We start from the raw sequence: 20780 nt of genomic DNA, 5'->3' as shown, positions 1-20780 counted from the left end.
TGAGACAAGTCACACTTTATTCCATTTGAGCCATCAGAATCCACGTGTTAGAGCTGCAGTGTGTGTGTGTGTGTGTGTGTGTGTGTGTGTTGTGTGTTTGAATTGCTAGTACATGTCGGTTGTGCCTCGGAAAACCAAGTCACCCTTTCTGAGTTCAGGTAAAAACCTTCAGTTACCAAGTATAGAAGAGATCATTCAGCCCAGAGGTAATTTTCTCAAACTGGAAATTAAGTCTTCATGGTTTGAGATCTGTTTAAAGCTCACATTTATAAACATTATGACAAACCCGGTAAAAAGAGAAGCAGTGTTTGCTGGAGAAAGGATTAGAGAGGGCACTGGCCATGCATGCAGGCAAGCATTCACAGCTAATACAAAGGGTGGGGTGGGGTAAGTTAAGTGACCATAGCTCTGAGGAACATTTCCTCCTGGTCTGTGACTAAGTGTCCTTACAGAAATGAGCCTGCTTCCAGTGCAGGCAAGGGGGGGTGGGGGGGGGCGAGCACAGCTGAGGGAACTTGGCCCCTGAGAGCTTTCAGAGGCAAACCCTGGCGTTCAGCCAAGGCTGCCTGTCTGCAGGACGAGCCTCCCACGCAGCACTGCTGGTACTGGAGTGAGGTGCGCTTGGGGAGTGCCTAGGAAAGGATACCATCTATATGGTGGCCAGGTTGCACCTGCTACCTTGTTGCTTCCCAGCACCTTAACTTTTCTACCTCGCTGAGAGGTGGAGCAGAGCCCCTGGAAACCCCATTCTGTGGCAGCACACTGTTCCATGGGCCTTGTGATAGCCCTAGGTGCTAGCACACACACTCTTTGAGTGGTAGGCTTTTATAAGAAGTGGTTTTCATGAAAGAATTACAGCTGGGGAAACTTCTTTGATGCTCAGAGGTCATGTGATTCAATTTCTAGAACCTTTCTAGCTAGAAGTCAGTTCAATTGTATAAGCATTAAGGTATGTACATTCTATTTCACTCATAACCCATTGTGGGCACCATTTAAAATGGTGTCTAATTGTTTTCTAATTTATGCTAATGTATTTGTTAGCGGTTCCCATTTAGTATTTTATTCAAATTTAAGTGGTTTCAGTTGGAGGCCAAATTATGTAAAACTAAGATTTCCATCCCCTGGCAGAGCAAGATCCATGTATTTATTATAAGGGGAAGGCAGGAGTACTGCTATTTTAGAATCTACCCAGCCTGAAACACAAGGGGGTACTCAGTCTGCTTGGAACACCTGTGCTGTGACTGATAGGCGTGAATGTCTGACCTCTGGCTAGACACTACCTAGCAGGTGGGATTTGTGTTTAGTTGTATGTTTAAGGCACATAATTAATGAATTAAACATGTTGTTAGTGATTTTGTATGGGAATTAAATTTCCTTTAGAAGTATCCAAAACTATTTAAGCTAATATGATAGGGGATGGTATATAATGTTGTATAAAGTACATTAAAAATCTTCAAGGGACTTGAGATTATAGTTGAATAAATTTGAGACAAGTGACTTTGGGAAATAGCAAAACCATCTAGCAACAGGAAGTGTACCTTTTATGGAAATGTGTGGCAAATTATGAGTCTAAATGTATTCAGTTATCTGAGGGTGCTCCAAAAAGTTTATGGAAAAGGGAATAAAAAGATAAATTTTCCCACAAACTTGAAGTCCCTTCAGATATTAGATGTAAGTTATAAAAATATTTAGCTATATAATTAAACGCCTCTAAACACAAAATTCAAAATGTAATACTAAAACTATCAGTTCCACCAGTTTCCAATACCCATTTTACCCATTTGGTTTCCAGTGATTTTCTACTCGACTTTCATATGAAAGAAACATATCTGAAGATGCTTATGCATGATTGTTTAACTGAGCACATGAAATAAAAGTTTCTAAGATTTGATCGATATTAACCACTTAGACAAAAATAAAATTTGTTAGATGAGCAGTAGGAAAACTGTCAGTTGTAAGTTCCATAGGTCTGCGAGCACAGAGCAGTACCTTCTGTGTCAAGTAATCAAAAGCATTTTTAGTGTCAATTTCCACTGTAAATATCCTTGACAATGTGAACAGGGAAATTATATTTGCATGTTAATTGCATCTTTGTAAGAATCTTTATAAACCTGGTGCAGAAGTCTGGATATGGTACACATGCTGAAATTGGTAGGCTTGTTTTTTATATGCATCGTTCCTTTCGAAATGAACTCTATTCTCTTTTGGAAGGTACACCTATACTGGAAAGCTACTGTGACTCAGGTGTATGCCAGGAAAGGCAGGCAGGCAGTTCTGTCTGCGCCTGCTCCCCCAGATGACGCCGGGATTATAGCTGGACAGCCAGGACCACGACTGTCTTGCTCTGGTTCCTGCCTCCCAGGTTAGGCCGGTCAGTCGGACGGTGGCTTGCTCGTATTTCGTAGCATTATGATTTTGCTCAATATCTGACTTGGTTGTTTTTCATTCTGTCCCTGTTTACTCACTTCAGCTTTAATTAGGTATGCTTAGAACGTGCCTAGAAAGTGGTATTAGCAGGTGATAGTGACAAAGTGGCAGCTGTGGAGCTTCACACAGGACACAGAGCCGAGAGCTGGGAGACTCTTGTCACTCTGAAGACAGCAAATTTAAGATGGAATCAAGTGCTTGAAGAAAACCATACTTTCCTATTCTAAGGCCTTTTAAATCGGTGGCTGGCATCCAGGGTCCCAGGCACTGGTCATGTTTATTTGTTTGAAACGACACCTGGAGTGTGGTGATTGCTGTGCCTGGCTGTACTAATTCTGAAACACCCCCCCCCACACACACACACCTTACTGTGTGTATTCTTGAACAGTTGTAACCTTGCAGCTGTATTCGGTTGAGAATGTGTAGTGAACCTATGCCAAGAAGGTGTTGAATTTTGATCATGCTAAGCAATGCAAGCCATGTCTTTGAAATCAAAAGATCGAGAATTTTCAGCTGCTAGTCACTGCTCAATATGCTTAATAGTCACTGAAAAATTAGCCACTTTTTTTTAAGTGGCCTGCAAACTAAATATTTGTGTGATTGTGTTCAAATTTCTCTTGGCCCACAAAGCCTGAAATGATTTGTGGCCCTTTAAGCAAAACATCGTTTCATGTGCTCACCAGCCATTCGTGTGCTTCCTTAGAGCACCATTCAGTCCAGTCCTTCGTCTGTTGTTGCTGCACGTGTGTGTTTTCTGGTTATGAGACCATTCTCAAAATAGGAGGTGAAAGTATTGTCTCCCATTCTGTGGGCAGTCTTTTTACTTGAATATGTCCTTTGGTGCAAAAACATTTTAGATTTTGACGAAGACCAATTTTTAAATTTTTTTGTGCTTTTGTTATGTCTTGAGTCTGTTGCCAAATCGAAGGTCATAACGATTTATCACTTACTTTTTCTTCAAAGAATCTCAGAGCTATAGCTTTTTTAGACCTTTGGTCCACTGTGATTTGTTTCCTTGCTGCAATGAGGTCTAGGGGTGAGACATCAGTCTTTTGCAAGTGGCTCTCCCCTTTCCCATTCATTTAGGAGACTCTTCTTCCCCTGTGTGAGGCCAGGTGGTCTAAGAAGGAACCTCGTATCAAAGAAGCAACTGAATCTTAATCCGGAGCCCACCCACACCACACGTGACGCTAGCTGAGGCCGTCCTGGGTCACACAGCTGTACGTGCAGACAGGTGAAGCAGTGTCAGGAAGCCAACCTCTAGCAACCGAAGGGTCAGGAGGCACAACGGTACAATGCTAACAGACGAAGATCATAGTCACGTCATAGATAATAGGAGAGATGGGGGAGAGGATAAAATAAAGGAATCAGACACATTTGATGGTAGCATGCTCCCCTCAGTCCCTCTTGGTGGCCCACACGGAGGTGGGGGAAGAGAGTCTTTACTGTCTTGGTATGTTTATAGGTAGCCATAAGACATGCATATTCAGTATGTATATACGTTACAAGGTGGGTGGAATCTACAGTAAGGTCCCTGAGCTCACAGGTGAGGAAGCTATGAGGGGAGCTGGGTGACACAGCGGGAAGAGATAGCAACAGAATGTCTGCTTCTGTAGGAAGATAAAATCAACCATGTACTCACTTTAAGGCAGCATAGCTGTCGGGAGAATCTGTGGGAATGATATTTAAAGCAGGCTAATGTACTTGGACTGTATCAAAGTGGTGGCGTTCCAGAGTCCCTCTAAGTTAGGGAATAGAGTCCCTGTCATGTTTCCCTCAGCGGTCGTTTCTCACAAAGCAGGAAGCCAGTGGGTGCAGTCAGCTGGATGCAAGTTCAGTGGAAACAGGGCAAAGACAGCTCAGATGTTGGCTCCCCAGGTCAGCAGCCCATGCGGATCTGTCAACGGAGGCAGACAGACTCCCAGCAAGGATGAAGGTGAAAGGCAAGAGAGGAAGGAGCAGTTGTCAGTCCCCAAGGGGTCATGATCAGGCTGTGACCTGATTAATAGGTTGAATGTCATTCCTACACTTTAAAATTCAAAAACTAACTTCGCTGCCATACAGTCCAGACTGACTCATAGAGACTCTATAGGACAGGGTAAAATTGCCCTTGTGAGTTTGAGATGGTAGCTCTGTATGGGAGTAAAAAGCCCTTTCTCGGAGTAGTTGGTAGTTTTGAGCTGGTAACCTTGCAGACTGCAGCCCAACTGGTAACCAGCATGCCACCAGGACTCCTATACAAGTTCACAACAAAAAACCAAACTCACTGCCATGGAGTCAATGCCGACTCCTGAAAGACCTCCTTCAGGTTCCCAAGCCTGTCTACAGAAATAGAAAGCCTCCCGTTTTGCTGAGCTGCTGGTGGTTTCAAACTGCTGACCATGCGGATCACTACCTAATTTGTAACCACTACACCATCAGGGCTCATAAAACCTTAACTACCACACACCCTCCTTTTGACGATTTAAAAAATGAGTCATTTGTGTTGCCATTTAAGTTTCAAGAACAGTTTTTCTATTTCTGTAACAACAAAAATTAGCCATTGAGACTTTGATGGATATTGGGTTAAAGCTGTAGGTTATTTGGATGGAACGCTGCCATCTTCACATTGTTTTCTAAGCCATGAACCTGGGGCATCTTTGTATGCTTTAGGGCATTTCTTGTAGCAATGTTTTGTACTTGTATAAATCTTGTACCTCTCCTTGGTCAAATTTATTCCCACTTTGTTTTAATGCTAGTGTAAATATTGTTTCAGATTGCTGTTTGGTAGTGTACAGAAATACAAGTGACCTTTGCATGCTCATTGGGTGTCCTGTGAGTTTTCTGAATTTGTTTCTTGTCTGCATGTAGGCAGTGTTGAATAGTCATGGTGACGTAAGTGTTCGTCCTTGTCTTTTTGGTTTTCTTTCACCATTGAGGATTATTATGTTGACTGTGGATGGTTGATATAGTCTTTGTCATGTTGAAGTCCCCACTTGATTCCTTCTATCATGAAAGTATGTTGACTTTTGTCAAATACTTTTCCTGCACTAACTGACATGAGTGGGTATTTTCACCCCTCTTGATTCCATTGATGTGTTGAACCACCCAGGAATTCCCACTTAGTCACATGGTGAAGGCGTGGCAGCAATTAACCATGCGTGGGACATACTTTGGGAATGGGGACTTCAAGACTTGTGCCTAACTTTGGAGCTGAGTGTTTTGGAGGAAGAATTTCGAGGTCTGCTGTGGGGAGTGAACAGACGGCTATGACAGGGGCAGAACAAAACTGCCGGAGGAGATCAGCACTGAGAAACCCAAGGTGTACAATATAAAAGTTCCTAAGAAACATTCTGTAGAGGAGGGCAGTAGTTAGAGAGGTCTTTAAAAAAATTAAATAAACATAGGCTACAATTGTCCTTCGATGGCCCGACTCCAACAGGCCTGAGTACCCAGTTGAAATGTCTGACTTAAAGCTTGATTGACGTATTTTCTCTCCAGGCAGAACGGGGGCAGTAGATAAATTGGAAACAATGGAAATGTATCTATTTATTTCAACTTAAAATCTATACAATTTGCTAGCATCAAAGTATTACAATGAACACCAGGATTTATCAAACAGCCTGCTTAAAAGACTTCTACCTGGGCTATTTTGTGCCTTCTAATTGGAGCGATAACTGAATAAAGTGTTGTCCCATGTGAAACACTTGCACAGGTGAAACACATTAACTAGGCTCTTTCATCAGACGTAAATAATGACGACAGCCCTCTGCGTACATGACGAAGCTCCTCCTCTTGCTATGGTGGTCCACCAAGGGGGAAGAAATCATTACACTTAGATTTCACCGTCACTAGGATTCGTTTTAAAACCACCCTTTTATAGTGTATCAGTGCTCATTCTTCATGATCATCACTGACATTTAAGGAAGCCAAAAAGTGACCAACATGCCTGCCAACTTTGGGTGTTTTCTCAAAGCAGCTTCCTTTAAGCCCCACAGGGAGAACAGTTCTTCCCTAGCGTATATATAGCCTTTGGGTAACTGTCACGATACTCCTCAGGCCGACTACAGCGCTCATGGGTTCATTATTCTAAGTTTTCCACAACCCAAGAATTTCTCTTCATAAAGACCTGACTAGATATTCAATTTACCATTTTCTTGAGAAGCCTGTCTTGTATCCTTTTCATGTTTTCTTTCATCACGCACATCTGGAAATAAATAAATGCATTTCCATCATGGAGTTTATTAGTATTTTTGTTAGAGCAACCAATATTAGAGACTGCATATGAATGTGTACCTCCGAAGTAAACATGGCATCTTCCTCTTCAGTGTTGGTGCAGATGTTTTCATCAAGAGAGGTTCTCAGAACATGGAGCCTAACAAGTGAAGTGATGAGAGCACTGAGCTGGAGCATATACGTAATACCCTGCCATGCAGAATACAAACTGCACTGACCTCTGTCGCTCACTTTTCTGATAAATAGTGAGCTTGTGAATCAGCTTTTCCCAAAAGTCCTGTTTTAAAGGTAGATAAAAGCAGTTAAACTTTAAATATTAAAACACAGTTCTACAAAACTTAACTTGGCTCTATGCTCAGTATTTCTTTCGGAGAAATAAAAACAGGATCATGAATAAAAAACATTTAGGGTGTGCTAAAGCAGAGGGAAGGCTTTTCCTATAGTATATTTGTTAAAAGCACAAACCGCAAATTCCTTCTCCAAAACTGTTAGGGATTCTGCTTCTCTTTCAACGTTTTCCAGCTCTTGTAGGATGGTGAATTGGATTTTATCAAGTTTTTCATTCCTGGTAACAAAAATGAAGTGAAATTAATTTCAAAAACTCTAGCATTCACAAGCTATCAGAAGAGGTTTTGATTACACACCTGGACTCTTGAACTTGGTGGCTCACTTTTGCCATATGTTGTTGTATCGATTTCCAAGACTGTTTGGTAAAATAATCCATCATGCAGTAATTCTGAAAAATATTTAACTTGGAAAAAAACAACCAAAAATATATTGAGCTATGAAATATCACTAAGATAGGTCTATAACACTTGAAATCCTTTTAGTTTTCCATAAAAATATACTCCTAACCACAGAATGAGGTAGAATCCATGGCCAGCCCTTTTCTATGCGTCAGTGTACTGGAAACTACAGGTGTCCAGAGCTGGTGCTAGGACTTGAACTACCCATCCCTGATTCGCTGTCCCACCTGCACATCAGGGAAACTTTCTTTGTCCAAGAAAAGAAAAATGTTAAGTCAGAGCAGGAAATAAACCTAATCGTCATTCTAAGGGTTCACTGGTGTCTGAGGAAATTTGGGTTCCTGGGCATGTGTATAGCTCCAAAGGATGGAGTTACTGACAATCTAGTAGAAAGGACAATATAAGTCATAATTAATGATCACTCACTTGGGCCTTCCTCTTATATTCATTACGGAGTTTCTCATACGTCATCCGTGAATGTTCCACTTTGCAATCCAGTTGAGGAATATACTCATATGATGAAAGTGCGGATACGTTTTCAGATGCTACAAAGTGAGGACAACCAGCTACAGTATCTAAAGATTAGAAATCCAGGGTATAGATAACATTTTTTAATTAAAAAAGATGAAACTTGTCATTTCATAACAAATCAGTCAAGGCATACTCTTCTAAGACTGACATGTGGCGATAGGCGATCCATAGATAAGGCCCATGTGCTAAAGCAGCAGTCTCCATGGGAATGTGTGTAGATGAAGCCCTGAGTGACCTCAGGAGCCACCACCTAACTGGTTGCACCAAGGCATCTGCTCTACTCACTTGTGGAGGTGGGATGATCTACACCTTCCATTCTAGACAGCTTTGGGGGAAGCAAGTTCTGTCTCCGTTCTTCTTGCTCTTCCATTTCTATATCATCAGAATTATGCCCATCATCATCTATGTACATTCGTTTGCGATTAGGATGCTGAGTGGCACCTTAGGGATGATTAAAAATACCTAATATTTTCTTGCTTGTTTAAAAGCTTTTCATTTATTTGCATTATGTTTTAGGAAACTGTACATTGAAGTCCATCGTGTTTATTTGCATTTTGAAATTCACTATGCTTTATAGTATCACGGTACTTCAGTAAAGAGTAATCTTAGAGCAAAGAAAGGACTACACACCTGATGATGCATGAGCCGTGTCAGAAGATGTGCTACAACCATCGTCCTCTCTTCTCTCACTAGATGAGGACAATGGAAACACGGAATTGCTTTCCTAAAATACACATTAGAAATTAAAAGTATTGCAGGTCCCTTTGGAATGACCGTTGACCACTTCACTCCGCTCTAAAGCCACCAACCGGTGTTTCCGTCCCTTTTCATCTCAACACAGCCATGGGTTAGCCTCACTCCTTAAAGACAGCAGTCTTGTAGCTGCCTTTTGAATATCCCTCTGGGTTCAGAGGAGCCCTAATGGCAGTTATGAGCTGGACTGCTAACTGCAAGGTCAGCTGTTTGAATCCACCAGCTACTCTTCAAGAGGAAAATGTTTATAGCCTTGGAATCGCTTATAGGGTCCCTAATTGGCAGTTGACTTAATGGCAAGGGGGTCGGCTTTGGGAGTGGGGTGGGGGACATGCTTTTTAAATTCTTCTTTAGTAGGATTTTCATTGTTTTGAGTCAGGAAATGAGAAGTCACAGATTAACAAAAAAAATTTAGATCCTTTTTCCTGGTTTCTAATTCATACCTTTACAACACACCTTTATATTCCCCCCTTATTTACATTGTTTCCACCACTCTGATTAGTCTCCTTCCTAATCTGTAAGCATGTAGATTATTTCCTTTCCTTTCTGTAAGGAGTTGCTGCTCTTTCCCTGCTTAGTGGAAAGATGCATGTATGTAAACTAGGTCCAGTTCAGGCCCCAGTGCTCCTCGTCTAGCTGTAAAAGCCTGTTTTGACCTTCTCTATCTTATAGATTAGCAAGCTCAACCAAGTTCCTATATAATCTTGAATCCAAAGGTTTAATGCTAAATATGTCAGTGGTTCAGCAGCTATTTACACTCATTCTCTTCACCTTCTATCATTTTTCCCCTTATGATCAAGCCATTCCATGTTACCTTAAACATCAGATAAAAATTATGTACCAATATTAAAATGTCATACACAGGGGCTTCTTTAATCCATTTTTTTCTATGAACTTTTTGAATTTCCCTTGTAATTACTATTAAAGGCTAATCTGATTATTTCACAAATGATCTTAGTTTCAGGCAAGTTTGACAAGGTTTAGTGTTACACCTACCTCTGTTTGTGTTTCTGTGTAACTCTCAATGGTATTTGGAAGTTCATTTTCTACAAACGGTTTTTGTGGATTGTAACTGCTTACATCTGAATAACTGCTGGAATTTTGTGTTTCTTGTGGAATTGCTCCAGGACCATTCCCAGTCGTAGTATTCTTAGATACAGGAGTATGGTTGGGCTATGAATGAAAAAGAGAAAATTATCTAACAAAATTCCATAGATGCCCAAAGCATTAAGAACAGTTGACTATGGTTATCTATATAGAAAAGTCCAGAAGATTCTAGTCATTCAGTTAAGGCAATTCAAAGTTGTTGGAGGAAAAGGAAACTCACTGGGAAGTGACAGCCTTCTCCTTAAAGGACCAAGGACATTTTGAAGTCAAAGGCAGGGGATTGAATGGCCACTGAGTGTGCAACTGCAGGGTATTCCTGTGGGCATAGAGGCCTAGGAGGAGCCCACGGTACAGTGATAGGGGAGGAATGTACCATGTGTAATACTGCGTTAACTGGAAATTTATATGCAAAAATAAGCTGTTTTTACAGAACAGCTTAGGGAAGGGTAGTATAACTCAAAAAATAGGTAAATTTCATTGAATATTATATCAAATGAAAGTTTTCTATGCAAGTGAAGAGTATATATTGGAAAAAGAAATTTTGCATTGTGCATAGCAAAAAATCAATTAATATCCAGAATAAATACAAAGGACCTCTATAAATATGAGAATGGATTAAAAAAAAACCAACTTTGACTATCTAAGTACCCCTGATGCTGAGATCAGCAAATGACAGAGGAGAATAACAGCACTGAAACCCAGGGGAAGCTATCCAGGGCCTGACCCACAGTCATGGGGAAACAAATCTGGTTCATGTGTGAGCAGCCAACACATTAAAGTGACATCTAGCACCAACTAACCTTAAGGATTCCATTGATAGGCATGTCCTTGATGTCAAGAAGGGAAAGATGGGAGTCTGAGGGGAAACTGAGGCAGGTCAGTCAGTACTGACATAAAGGACCCGAGAGAAGATAGGATGGTGGGACGTTGGTTTTCAAAATGTAATATTATAGAAATAGAATATCCCAGAAGTACTTCAGGGGGAGAGGGGGAAATAGGGAGGCTAGCTCCCCACCTCTGCTGTCAGCAAAGACATTGGGGTTTTATATAAGCTTTGCATGAAATATACATATATATTTTTGTGAAGCTGCTGGGTTAAAAGAATGTTTGGTTCAAGGTGGTAGGACAAAGGTTAGCTGTGTCAGAGGTTTAAGAGCTTGTGTTTAAAAAAACAACCCCAAACAACCAACCTCACTGTCATTCCATTGACTCACAGCAAACCTAGGACAGAAAAGAACTGCCACATGGGTTTCCAAATCTGTACACCTACAGGACCACCAGGACTCAAAACTGACACAGAAATGTGTTGGTCATATGGCTGGTAGCTGAGAGCAAGCCTGCTGTCACCACGCTGCTGCTGAACCTGGGGAAGAGTCGAACTGCTCCCCACAGTCTAGGGCTGTAAGTTGTACAGGAGGGGCACTGGTGGCACAGTGGTTACGCACTCAACGGCTAACACAATGTTGGTTCAGATCGACCAACTGCTCCACAGGAAGAAGATGTGGCGGATGCTACCGTAAAGATCGCCTTGGAAACCCTGTGTGACTCGAAAAGCAGGCTGCCACATCTTTCTCCCACAGAAGGGCCGGTGGGTTTGAACCACTGTGCCACTTAGGGTTCCTAATTTAGCAACGAAAGGTTACACACTTTGAATGAGAGTGAAATCTGGAAAAGTGCCTGTGTGTGGCAGGAACATATGTACTGGAATCTCAAAAGTGCATTTTTCTGGTCTGCAGCCATGGCTGTTCCTGTTACAGAATCCTCTGTAGCATGCCACCACCCTTACTCCCACACTGCCATTCATCTACCTCTTGTCTGTAGGCTTCTTGGCAGCTGAGAATGTATCTTACATTTTACCCCCAGACCTCAGGCCAACGCCAACAACCTGAGGGACATCAGCAGTGCACGTGCAGACTTGATGATAGGCAAATAGATGACAGAACCTTGACGATCAAAGATTACACCTCAACATTAAGGACATAAATGTCTTCACAACTGGACCAATAAAGAGCATCAGGATAAATGGGGGGAAATTAAGGTTGTTAAGGATTACCCCATCCTTGGATTCACAACAAAAGACTGCCTTTCAGGCTGTCACTTTGAAGACTCAGGAGACCTTGATGAAACTGGCCGATGAGTAAGGAAGAAGAGTAAGAACTATGCCTTTAAGTTAGGATGTTGGTGAACATTAAGTAATTCTTGCAGAAGGACCAGATCCTGGAGAAGCCATGATGTCCGCTAAAGTAAAGAACACGGAAGAGTAGGAAGACCACCTAGGAGAGGACTGCAACAGTGGACTCAAGCAAAACAACTCTGAGGACGGTGTGGGTCAAGGTAACATTTAACTGTGAGTTGGAACCAACTCGACAGTAGCTCAAACATGACTCCCTTCAGAGAATAATCTCTCTTACCAAAAATGGATGTGGAATTGGTGAGCAACTTTCTCTTGTACATGAATTTTTCTCATTGCTGTCATTTTTACTATTTAAGGACTCAAGTGATGAATTTTTCTGAGGTGTTACACAACCATAATCGTGGGTAGACTCCCTCTCTGTTATTTCTTCTAGACCTAGATTGCCACATGGAACAAAAAACAGGCATCATTATAATACTGACAACTGCTTTAGAAATCTCATAGTTAATTTATCTATTCCTCAAATCTTACCTGAACATTTTCAACAAAAGCATATATAGTGTTAACTAGGGTATAATCTGCCTGGGAATTAATTCCCAGTGAGGAAATTTATGGCTGCACTGTCAGTATGACTAGAGATCAAATCAGGCCCTGTCTGAGGTCTAGTCAATGACCGGTCTACGTTTAGGTGAGGTTTTGTAATTCTGGGCATTCTACAGGACTAAGGGAATGTTTACACTCTGCTAGAGGGTGTGATTTAAGTCACCATCCATTGTTTCCTTGGGGGCAAGACCTGCAAAAAGATCAAACCAAACCAAACCCTATCAAAACCATTCCTCTGTGTATAAGAACCATCCCAGGCCGAGAAAGCCCACCACCATTGAAAGGGCACACTCCAGGTCTATGTCTGAAGTGGCGGAGGCTGAGACTCTGGGACTGAGCAAGGGATGGGCTGGCTTCCAGGAAGACATGACTGAGAGACAAGTGTTGCTATGGACCATTGATTTGTGGTAACCTATTTCCCTAATAACCCCCCATAATGTTAAGTATTGTTTGAGTTCTGTGGGGCCAATGAGCCTAACTTAGAAGTGGAGAGTATGGGAGGAACGGTTGGTGTCACAAAGAAGGATGGAGCATGGAGTCACATCTGCCACCTGCCTGATGGCCACAGGGAAGCCAACTATGACTTCCCATACAACTCATTGCATAGCTGTTTGTCCACTGTGCTCATCTGAAATGACAGTCATCCTGAGCACTGTGAAAGTACCCGAGGCTTCTAAGAATGCTAGTTTCTAAAAAAACAAACCTCAGTGTAGATAATATATGTCCACTGAATACACCAGGATATTCCTTAGCTTTGTCCACAAAATGGCAAAAACAACACCCCCAGCCCAATTGTTGGCATGTTTTAAGATAAAAACATAAAAATTACACATTTGTGCTTTCAGTGTTTGGGAATATATATCTGACCCTTTTATATTGGTGTGTTTTGACTTCCTACCATGGAAATTTCATTGCCCTAATAACATTGTCCCAAGTCTACTTAGCAAAAACTGAATTACTGGCATTAACCCATTCAAAGCAATATTTCGACTACCAACCTCCTCAATTATTTCTTTAATTGTTTATAGGACAGTATTGATTATTCTACTAAAGGAGAGCTAATACCTCTCATTACTTCTACCGACGAGGGCATCCCAGACAGAGATGCAGAGGAAACATCAAGACTGCTATCTCCTGTGTCCTTGGGTCTGGACAACTTCTCCCACCCTTTTGGGGGCTCCTCTGGTGCTCCAGTAGTCTGTGATTCCTTGGGACGCTTTATGGTTTTAGAATGGGTAGTTTCCTCCTACATGTGTTGACAAAACTTTATACTTGAAATATAAATATTGAATTACATATCTTACACACAAACACTCTCCCTCCAACATACAGGCATAACAAGGGCCCAACCAGGGGCAGGGAAAGACTATTATACCTAAGAAGGCATAAGACAAGTACACAGGAAGATTGATGGCAAGTATCAGAGACCAGAGCTTTCCTAGATCTTAAGGTTCACACGAGAGGCTCCAGGGCTTGAGAGCAGCAGAGCGCAGGTTCTGTTTGACATGACAGCTCTGTTCTGGGGACTTACTAGGGAAGAGAAGTACGCTTTGCAAAAAGGTATTTTCTTTCTTGGAATGTTGGTCAGAGTTTTCTTTGAATAGGGGAGGGATGTGTGGTGGTGTGGGGAGGTTTATCTGACTGTAAGGTAAGTTTAAAATGATAGAATATGTGGAAATAGGTTGAACACATGGGGAAATGGCAGGTGGAGATTTGTAATTTGTGTAGTGATCAGATATACTGGCTATGAGTCCCAAACGCTACCATCCAGAACTACATGACCACAGGCAAGTTCCTTCGCCTCTTTAAGCTCAAGGTTCTCATTTGTAATCGTCCTCCTCACTTCAGTGCATATGAGAATATAAAAATTAAATCCATAAAGTGCCTTCAACAGCACCTGGCACCTCATAAGTACAATGCTATTTTATACTGATTAAAGCCTTTCAGGAATAGGTGGCTGGGGATATGTACATAATAGTCAAAGGTAGTTCAGAATAAAGGAAGCACTTCAGAGACCAGTAATTTTGCTCTCATTCAAGAGAAAAGATCCAGCTTCCTAACATACTTTCTGAACGATGAAGTATTTGGCTCTATCTCTTTTGTAACACTAATGGCAATTTACCGTATATACTTGTGTATAAGCCGAGCTTTTCAGCACATTTTTATACCTTTTTTATGGTAAAATTAGGTGCCTCAGCTGATGTTTGGGTCAGCTTATACTCAAGTATATATGGGATTACAAAATTTAGCATTTATATTGCCTAAGAATCAAATTTTAGAATTTGTCTACACATTTTCTCCTATAGAAGGTCTAAAAAGTGGCAAAGTATTTATATTTTTATGATTCTATGCGATACACTTATTGTATCTGTTTACCTTTACTGGCATTTTCTCTTTAGATGACAATTCTGCTTCACTCTCCGAGTCTGAATTTGAGAGATCTTTATAATTTATTTTCACCTTTGCTGCTCTTCGTGGAAGTCTGGTTCGTCCATCCGGAACTAAATCATGTAACTTTCCAGTGGTGGTTTTTCCAGGTGTCTTTAGGGGGAAAAATCCCTTAATATTATTTAACCAATGTTTGGGACACCACAAATATAAACTGGCACTGTGACAAGACACATAAATGAGAGACTAAGTCTAAATCTTCCAAATAACCAGCTGATTTTGTATCATCCCATTTCAAATATCTTCTTTACCTCCTTCATCCTTAGTACAGGAAATCACTAGTGAGACATAAAATCTATGGCCATAGAATAAAGTGGTTTCCAAATAAGGTTAGCCTGCTTTAAAATGATGGAAAGTGTGAGAAAGTATACAGAGGCAGAAACAATTATAAGCAACAACTGTTAATGATAATAGTGTTAAAGAATTGTGAACTTGCCATTACTTTCTTATATCTTGGTGGTTCTGTTTTTAAGAATGATCCTGTAAAGTAGAAAAATAAAGTTTAACTTTTCAAATAAGAGTTGGCATTAAGATTTATTAGAGTCTCTCCGCATATGTAACTAAAAACAAGAACACATCTTTACTTATATAATGTTTGGTATGCTATCATTGACCAATTTCCTTTAAAGTTTTACAACATAAACAGACAAGAAGTTATAGAGTGAACATCTGTGAACTAGATCACTACTTCTGTGTACTCTCTTATACCCCTGACTGTGCCCACACACAAAAGGTTAAGACTGTCCTGAAATTTGTGTTTCTCATCCACTTCCTCTAAAAATAACATTTCATTCCACAGATATCATCCTTAAGCAATATAACAAACTATAAAAGATATCGCATTGCATAGCAGTCTACCCTGGGCTTTATTTTGCACCCACTGCTGATGCTTCTAACACCAATCTACACTGTGAAGTCCAGCTTTGGTCGCTCTTCCTTTTGCCTTTCAAACAAAAGTCTTCGAAATATTCTCTGAAGCCTATGAAATGCGGTTTGCAAGCCAAGAAAGCAAAGCACAAGTATTCACAACACGTTCTGATCTTTCCCTTTGTCTTAAAGGTCCTTTGTGCTCCTCTTCCCTCCACATCACTGAGCACCTTGAAGGCCTTGCAGGTTTCTCCCTGGCTTCTCTCTCCCGCAAGTGACCCCTCTGCAGCCGAGTCCACCCTCCTGTCACGGCCTTGTCACACGCGTCATCTAGATTCCAGAGGCCTTCAATTGCCGTCCACCGTCTAGCCACTGTGCTACACCATACTTCTGCCCCTTTTATATATGACGATCCATTTCTCTGTCTACTAGTTTTACTTACTTTTAATCTGTCATCTATTCTCATCACATGCAGGTTACTACTGGTTATTTTTGTCCTCAATGAAAATCATAGCTGGTTCCCATTTAGAATTTTAATTTAAGTGCTCAGGGTTAGCCTAAATCTTCCTTTTGAAATAAACTACATAAAATATTTGTGCATTATTAGTAAGCAGTGAAATTGATGTTAAGCTATTAAGGCCATACTTACAGATTCACTACCACAAAGAAAAAGTAGAAATGTATATTTGGAAAACGTTGTCTGGAAAACTTAAGAATATTTTTAAAAAAAACAGCCTTCAAACACAGAAGGACAAATCTTATGTGACACCCCTTCTATGAGCTACCTTGGTAACTGCATAGAGAGACCCAAGTTTTTTAGTCATCCCCTGGCTGCAAGGAGGGGGGAAAGGAAGTCATCGGCTAGGAAGAAGAGAGTATCTGTGTACGGTCATGGGCACTGGGGATGGCTGCACAAAGTAATTCAGGTCCTCAGTGACACAAAATTACACATATGCTGGATTAACAAAAACTTTACTTTTGGTATATTCTTAATGCATTTATATGCATTCCTAGCAGGTTTGCATATGTAATATGAGAGAACTCCAAAAAGGTTTTGGAAAAATGGAATGAAAAGATAATTATCCCATGAACACTTTGAAGCCTCCACATAATACATACGTGTATTTTCAAACTTGTGTTGGGTACGGCAGATCCACATTCTACTTACGTGGATGCTTACATGTACATTAGTGTCAACATCAGCTATGGTTTTGGTTTAGGGCAGTAGGTTCATGAATACTTAATACATTGTTCAGTATTACTAATTAACTAAATGACAAATGCTAAGAGTAGGTACTGAATAAAGGATGATGATGAGAAAGCATATATATTGTGCTTTGGAGATCTAAATAATAAAGCTCATTATTTTCATTACAAAACAGAACCATAATCCCCAAACAAGACAACCGTTTTTGTGTTCTATTTATAAGGATTGAGTTATAAACACTGTTTATATACAAAAATCTACTTTCAACAAAGCACTTAATACTGGATTGTCATGTGCAGTGGGCATTTCTTGAAAACGCTACTTACCTGTTTCCCCACCGTTCTGTCTCTTGGCGCGTTTACTTCGGCTGTAGTCTATCAGCTGCCGTTTTGATTCTGGTTCTCTTAACCAGCTGATACTGTCATCATGCCAGAAATCTGTGTCACTATCACTAAAGAGATGCTGCTTTCCATGGTCTGTTACCTGTAAAAGTTTAGTCTCTTGTAATAAAATACACCTTATTATATGCCTTGCAAGGCGTACTAAGCCCAAACCAGAAGCACCAACTTCTCATTTTTAACCTTCTAATCCATAAAGCATTGAGGAGCTACACACACAAAAAAGTGACTTAGAGATGGAGATTTGTATTATAAATTAAAAGTTAAATCAGAACAGCTGATTGCTACAGACAGCCTTACACTAGCTGGCCTAGCCGGATTCTGACACCTGGTGACTCCCTGGGGCAGAGTAGTGTGCACTCGTAATGTTTTCAATGGCTGCTTTTGGAAGCAGATCACCAGGACTAAAGATTGCGCAGAGCCCAAAAGGGGAACGTGGGTCATCTCATAATCTCCCTGCCATTGAATCTTATCTGACTCACAGCAACCCTACAGGACAGGGTAGAAGTGTCCCCACCCCCCATCCCCCTGTGGGTTTGAAAGGCTGTAAACCCTCATCTTTCTCTTGTGGAGTGGCTCTGGTTCTTAAATTCTGAACTTGCAGTTAGCAACCCAACATATAAACCCACTGAGACTCCAGAGGGGGAAAAAGGACCCAAGTCTGTCCTCCAGTTCCATGATCGTCTTTGGCATTAAAATGTGATTAAAAAGAAATACTGATCTTAGTAGACATATTTGGCTATTATGACTTACTCTTTTTTCTTTTGTTTTGAGAGAAGGTTCACGGTCAGCCTTGTTACTTAAGTCTACCCTTAAACAAAAATAAGTATTACTTTTAAGATACCTTTACATTGATCTGAAGTACCATATACTAGATAATTAGACTTATGTTTCTGCCTGACACTCACTAATTAGCTATAGAGTTCTGGTCAAATCACTGATCCTCCCTGACATCAGTTAATTATAAAATAATGAGACTACATTAAGGGATTAGCAAACCCTTTCAGATTGATGATCTAAGACATGACATCAGCAGTGCAAACGTCAGGATATTAAGTAGTAACCTTAGAAATACACCCTAAACTAACAAGAAGCATGAGGGAAGTAGCCATGGCAGCAGTATTTTAAACTACTCTTCTCAAATGTTACAAGTGTTCAGACAGACTGAGGAACTATTTAAGAAATGAGTGAAAGAAATATGTGCATCTTAATTGGAATTTATTATTAAAACACCTACAATTTTATTGAATTATCCACACAGGATTCTCTAGTTGTAGTTTGGAGTTCCTGGACCTACGATGCGAATAAACAGAAAACAGAAAACAAGCTCTTAGTGTCAAAATAAGGGATATAAAAACTTAAAAGAAGTAAACAAAATCTAGTTTCTTCTATTTATGGGCTAAAAAGGTTGACAGTAAAATTGAGATTACTACAATATATTAAAGTGGTGCTATATTGAAGAAATTAATTCTATGAAATACACTAGAAGCAAAATAGAATTCTTTAACATTTATTTCAACAATAAGAAAGGGTTTCCCTTCATAAACTAGTCTGAGTGAAGTGTCTCTCCCACAATTGTGCATTTTTCTCTACCTCATTCCAAAGGATTTGAAAGAGGACTGTATATGACAAGGCAAATTAACCAAATACACTACATATTGAAAAACTGAAACATGACTATAAGAGAAATACAAAAGTAAGCTTTAATAACTACACAGTAAATAAAAATACTATTCAGTAACTAAATACAAAATAACTATTGATTTCTAGCTTACTCCAAGTTTTATAATAGGTTCCTCAGCTCCATTCAAATTAAAATTGTAAACATCATTCCTGTGAAAATAAAGAAAAGCATTAACTCCATTGTGCCATAGTCTCTTCAAGTCTGTATGAGGAAAGCAGATTCATAAAAAATTACTTACAACGGGCATTGAGAAGTAACATTAACAATAGTAGTCTTCAGTTGTCTAAAACTTTTTTTCTGAACCTTTTCCTAAACACAAAAGAGGTTCACAGAAAACCATTAAAACATTTATGAGTCTACTTGACAAATAACATATGCAATTAGTATTTCATATGTATTTTAGCTATGTTTCTGATAATCTGGTTTTTTTTTACATTTTCTTTCATGTAAATTAAATAAAAATATCCAGCATTCATACTTCTTTGAAAGTCTAATATTATCTGAAATATGATTGAAAGTGTTATAGAATGCAAATACAAAATTTAAAATCCTTTTTATCATTTTCAGGTATACAATGCTTTAATGCCCATTTAGGTTTAGGCCACATATAAATCTGTGGTCACCTTACGGTTTTTTTTCTGAAAGGGAAACCAGGTCTTTGGTTTAGTTTTAAACACACTTGCAGCACTGGCTCTCATCTGTTCTGCAGATGAGGCTGAAGACATGGTTCAGGCTGCAGAGCAGCAGCAGAGGAGTGGGGCCCGGGTTGCTCTTGCTGCTCAGGTGAGCAGAACAATAGGACCAGGGCTGAGTGTGATCCTGTCCCTCTTCACTGGCTTCTAGCTCTTCATCCACCACACTGTGTCATCCACAGCTGGTGTCCACAGACAGCCTTAAACCTGCTGGCCTACCGTGGATTCTGACTCAGTGCTGTATATGGAGCATAGCCAGAATGGGGCTCCCACAAGATTTTAATTTAACATGATGTTCACATAATGTCCTATCTCGCACACCAGAGTGCATGTTAAGTGACATATACCTGTACTAACATCGCTGTATACAGATAAATGTCATTCTCACCGATATTCTCTCTCCAAGCAGAAATTTGGTGATTCAGAATCACAAAGCAAATACACTTCCATTTTCAATATTTGGGTACTCGTTTGCTTACATACTTCTGAAGAAATACTTTGGGAGAGGTTTGAATTTATATAACATCTCATGTGAGAGTTGGAAATTTATCAATTAGTAGTAAGGAAAAAAATATGAGGAAGTTTATTCATGTATAATCTACATCTCAAATATATTTAACCAGATCAAAAAGACAGTGATGACATAATAAACTTTAATAAATTGATGCTTTACTAAACAAACTTATCTGTAAGTACCAAATACTAGTGAAACAGTACTGATCACAAACAATACATTAATATATCACCTCAAAACCAAATCAACTGCCTTTAAGTCAATTCAAGCTCATAGCGACCCTATAAAACTGGGCAGAACACCTTCCTGACAAATGTGTGCATAAACAAATGTGAAGAAAGCTGATGGTGCCCAGCTATTAAAAGATATAGCATCTGGGGGTCTTAAAGGCCTGAAGATGAACAAGTGGCCATCTAGCTCAGAAGCATCAAAGCCCACATGGAAGAAGCACACC

General features: G+C 40.1%; 1 protein-coding gene across 3 annotated transcripts in view; it reads right to left on the bottom strand.

The window, feature by feature from the left end:
• Positions 1-5840: 5840 nt before the first annotated feature.
• SYCP2 (synaptonemal complex protein 2) overlaps positions 5841-20780 on the bottom strand; it is a 62418-nt gene continuing 47478 nt past the window's right edge. Inside the window, exons 20-38 of one of the 3 annotated variants that reach the window (XM_045296963.1) lie at positions 19359-19429; positions 19212-19269; positions 18674-18729; positions 18190-18247; positions 17365-17521; positions 15401-15444; positions 14893-15057; positions 13582-13762; positions 12191-12348; positions 9669-9845; positions 8550-8643; positions 8205-8360; positions 7815-7963; positions 7287-7378; positions 7108-7207; positions 6861-6919; positions 6703-6781; positions 6557-6613; positions 5841-6204 (exon numbers count right to left, since the gene is read on the bottom strand). In XM_045296963.1, coding sequence (XP_045152898.1) covers positions 6136-6204; positions 6557-6613; positions 6703-6781; positions 6861-6919; positions 7108-7207; positions 7287-7378; positions 7815-7963; positions 8205-8360; positions 8550-8643; positions 9669-9845; positions 12191-12348; positions 13582-13762; positions 14893-15057; positions 15401-15444; positions 17365-17521; positions 18190-18247; positions 18674-18729; positions 19212-19269; positions 19359-19429 — 1980 coding nt within the window. In that variant the 3' untranslated portion in view covers positions 5841-6135. Of the gene's footprint in view, positions 6614-6702; positions 6782-6860; positions 6920-7107; positions 7208-7286; positions 7394-7814; positions 7964-8204; positions 8361-8549; positions 8644-9668; positions 9846-12190; positions 12349-13581; positions 13763-14892; positions 15058-15400; positions 15445-17364; positions 17522-18189; positions 18248-18673; positions 18730-19211; positions 19270-19358; positions 19430-20780 lie in introns of all 3 variants that reach the window. The other 2 variants (XM_045296964.1, XM_045296965.1) reach the window with 2 other exon arrangements.

The sequence above is a fragment of the Echinops telfairi genome, unplaced genomic scaffold (genome assembly GCF_000313985.2).
Source record: "Echinops telfairi isolate 266 unplaced genomic scaffold, ASM31398v2 ScPeMD7_7414;HRSCAF=8452, whole genome shotgun sequence".
NCBI classification, from domain to species: Eukaryota; Metazoa; Chordata; class Mammalia; order Afrosoricida; family Tenrecidae; genus Echinops; species Echinops telfairi.
The sequence above is the reverse complement of the archived record's forward strand: the minus strand, read 5'-3'. Positions and strand labels throughout refer to the sequence as shown.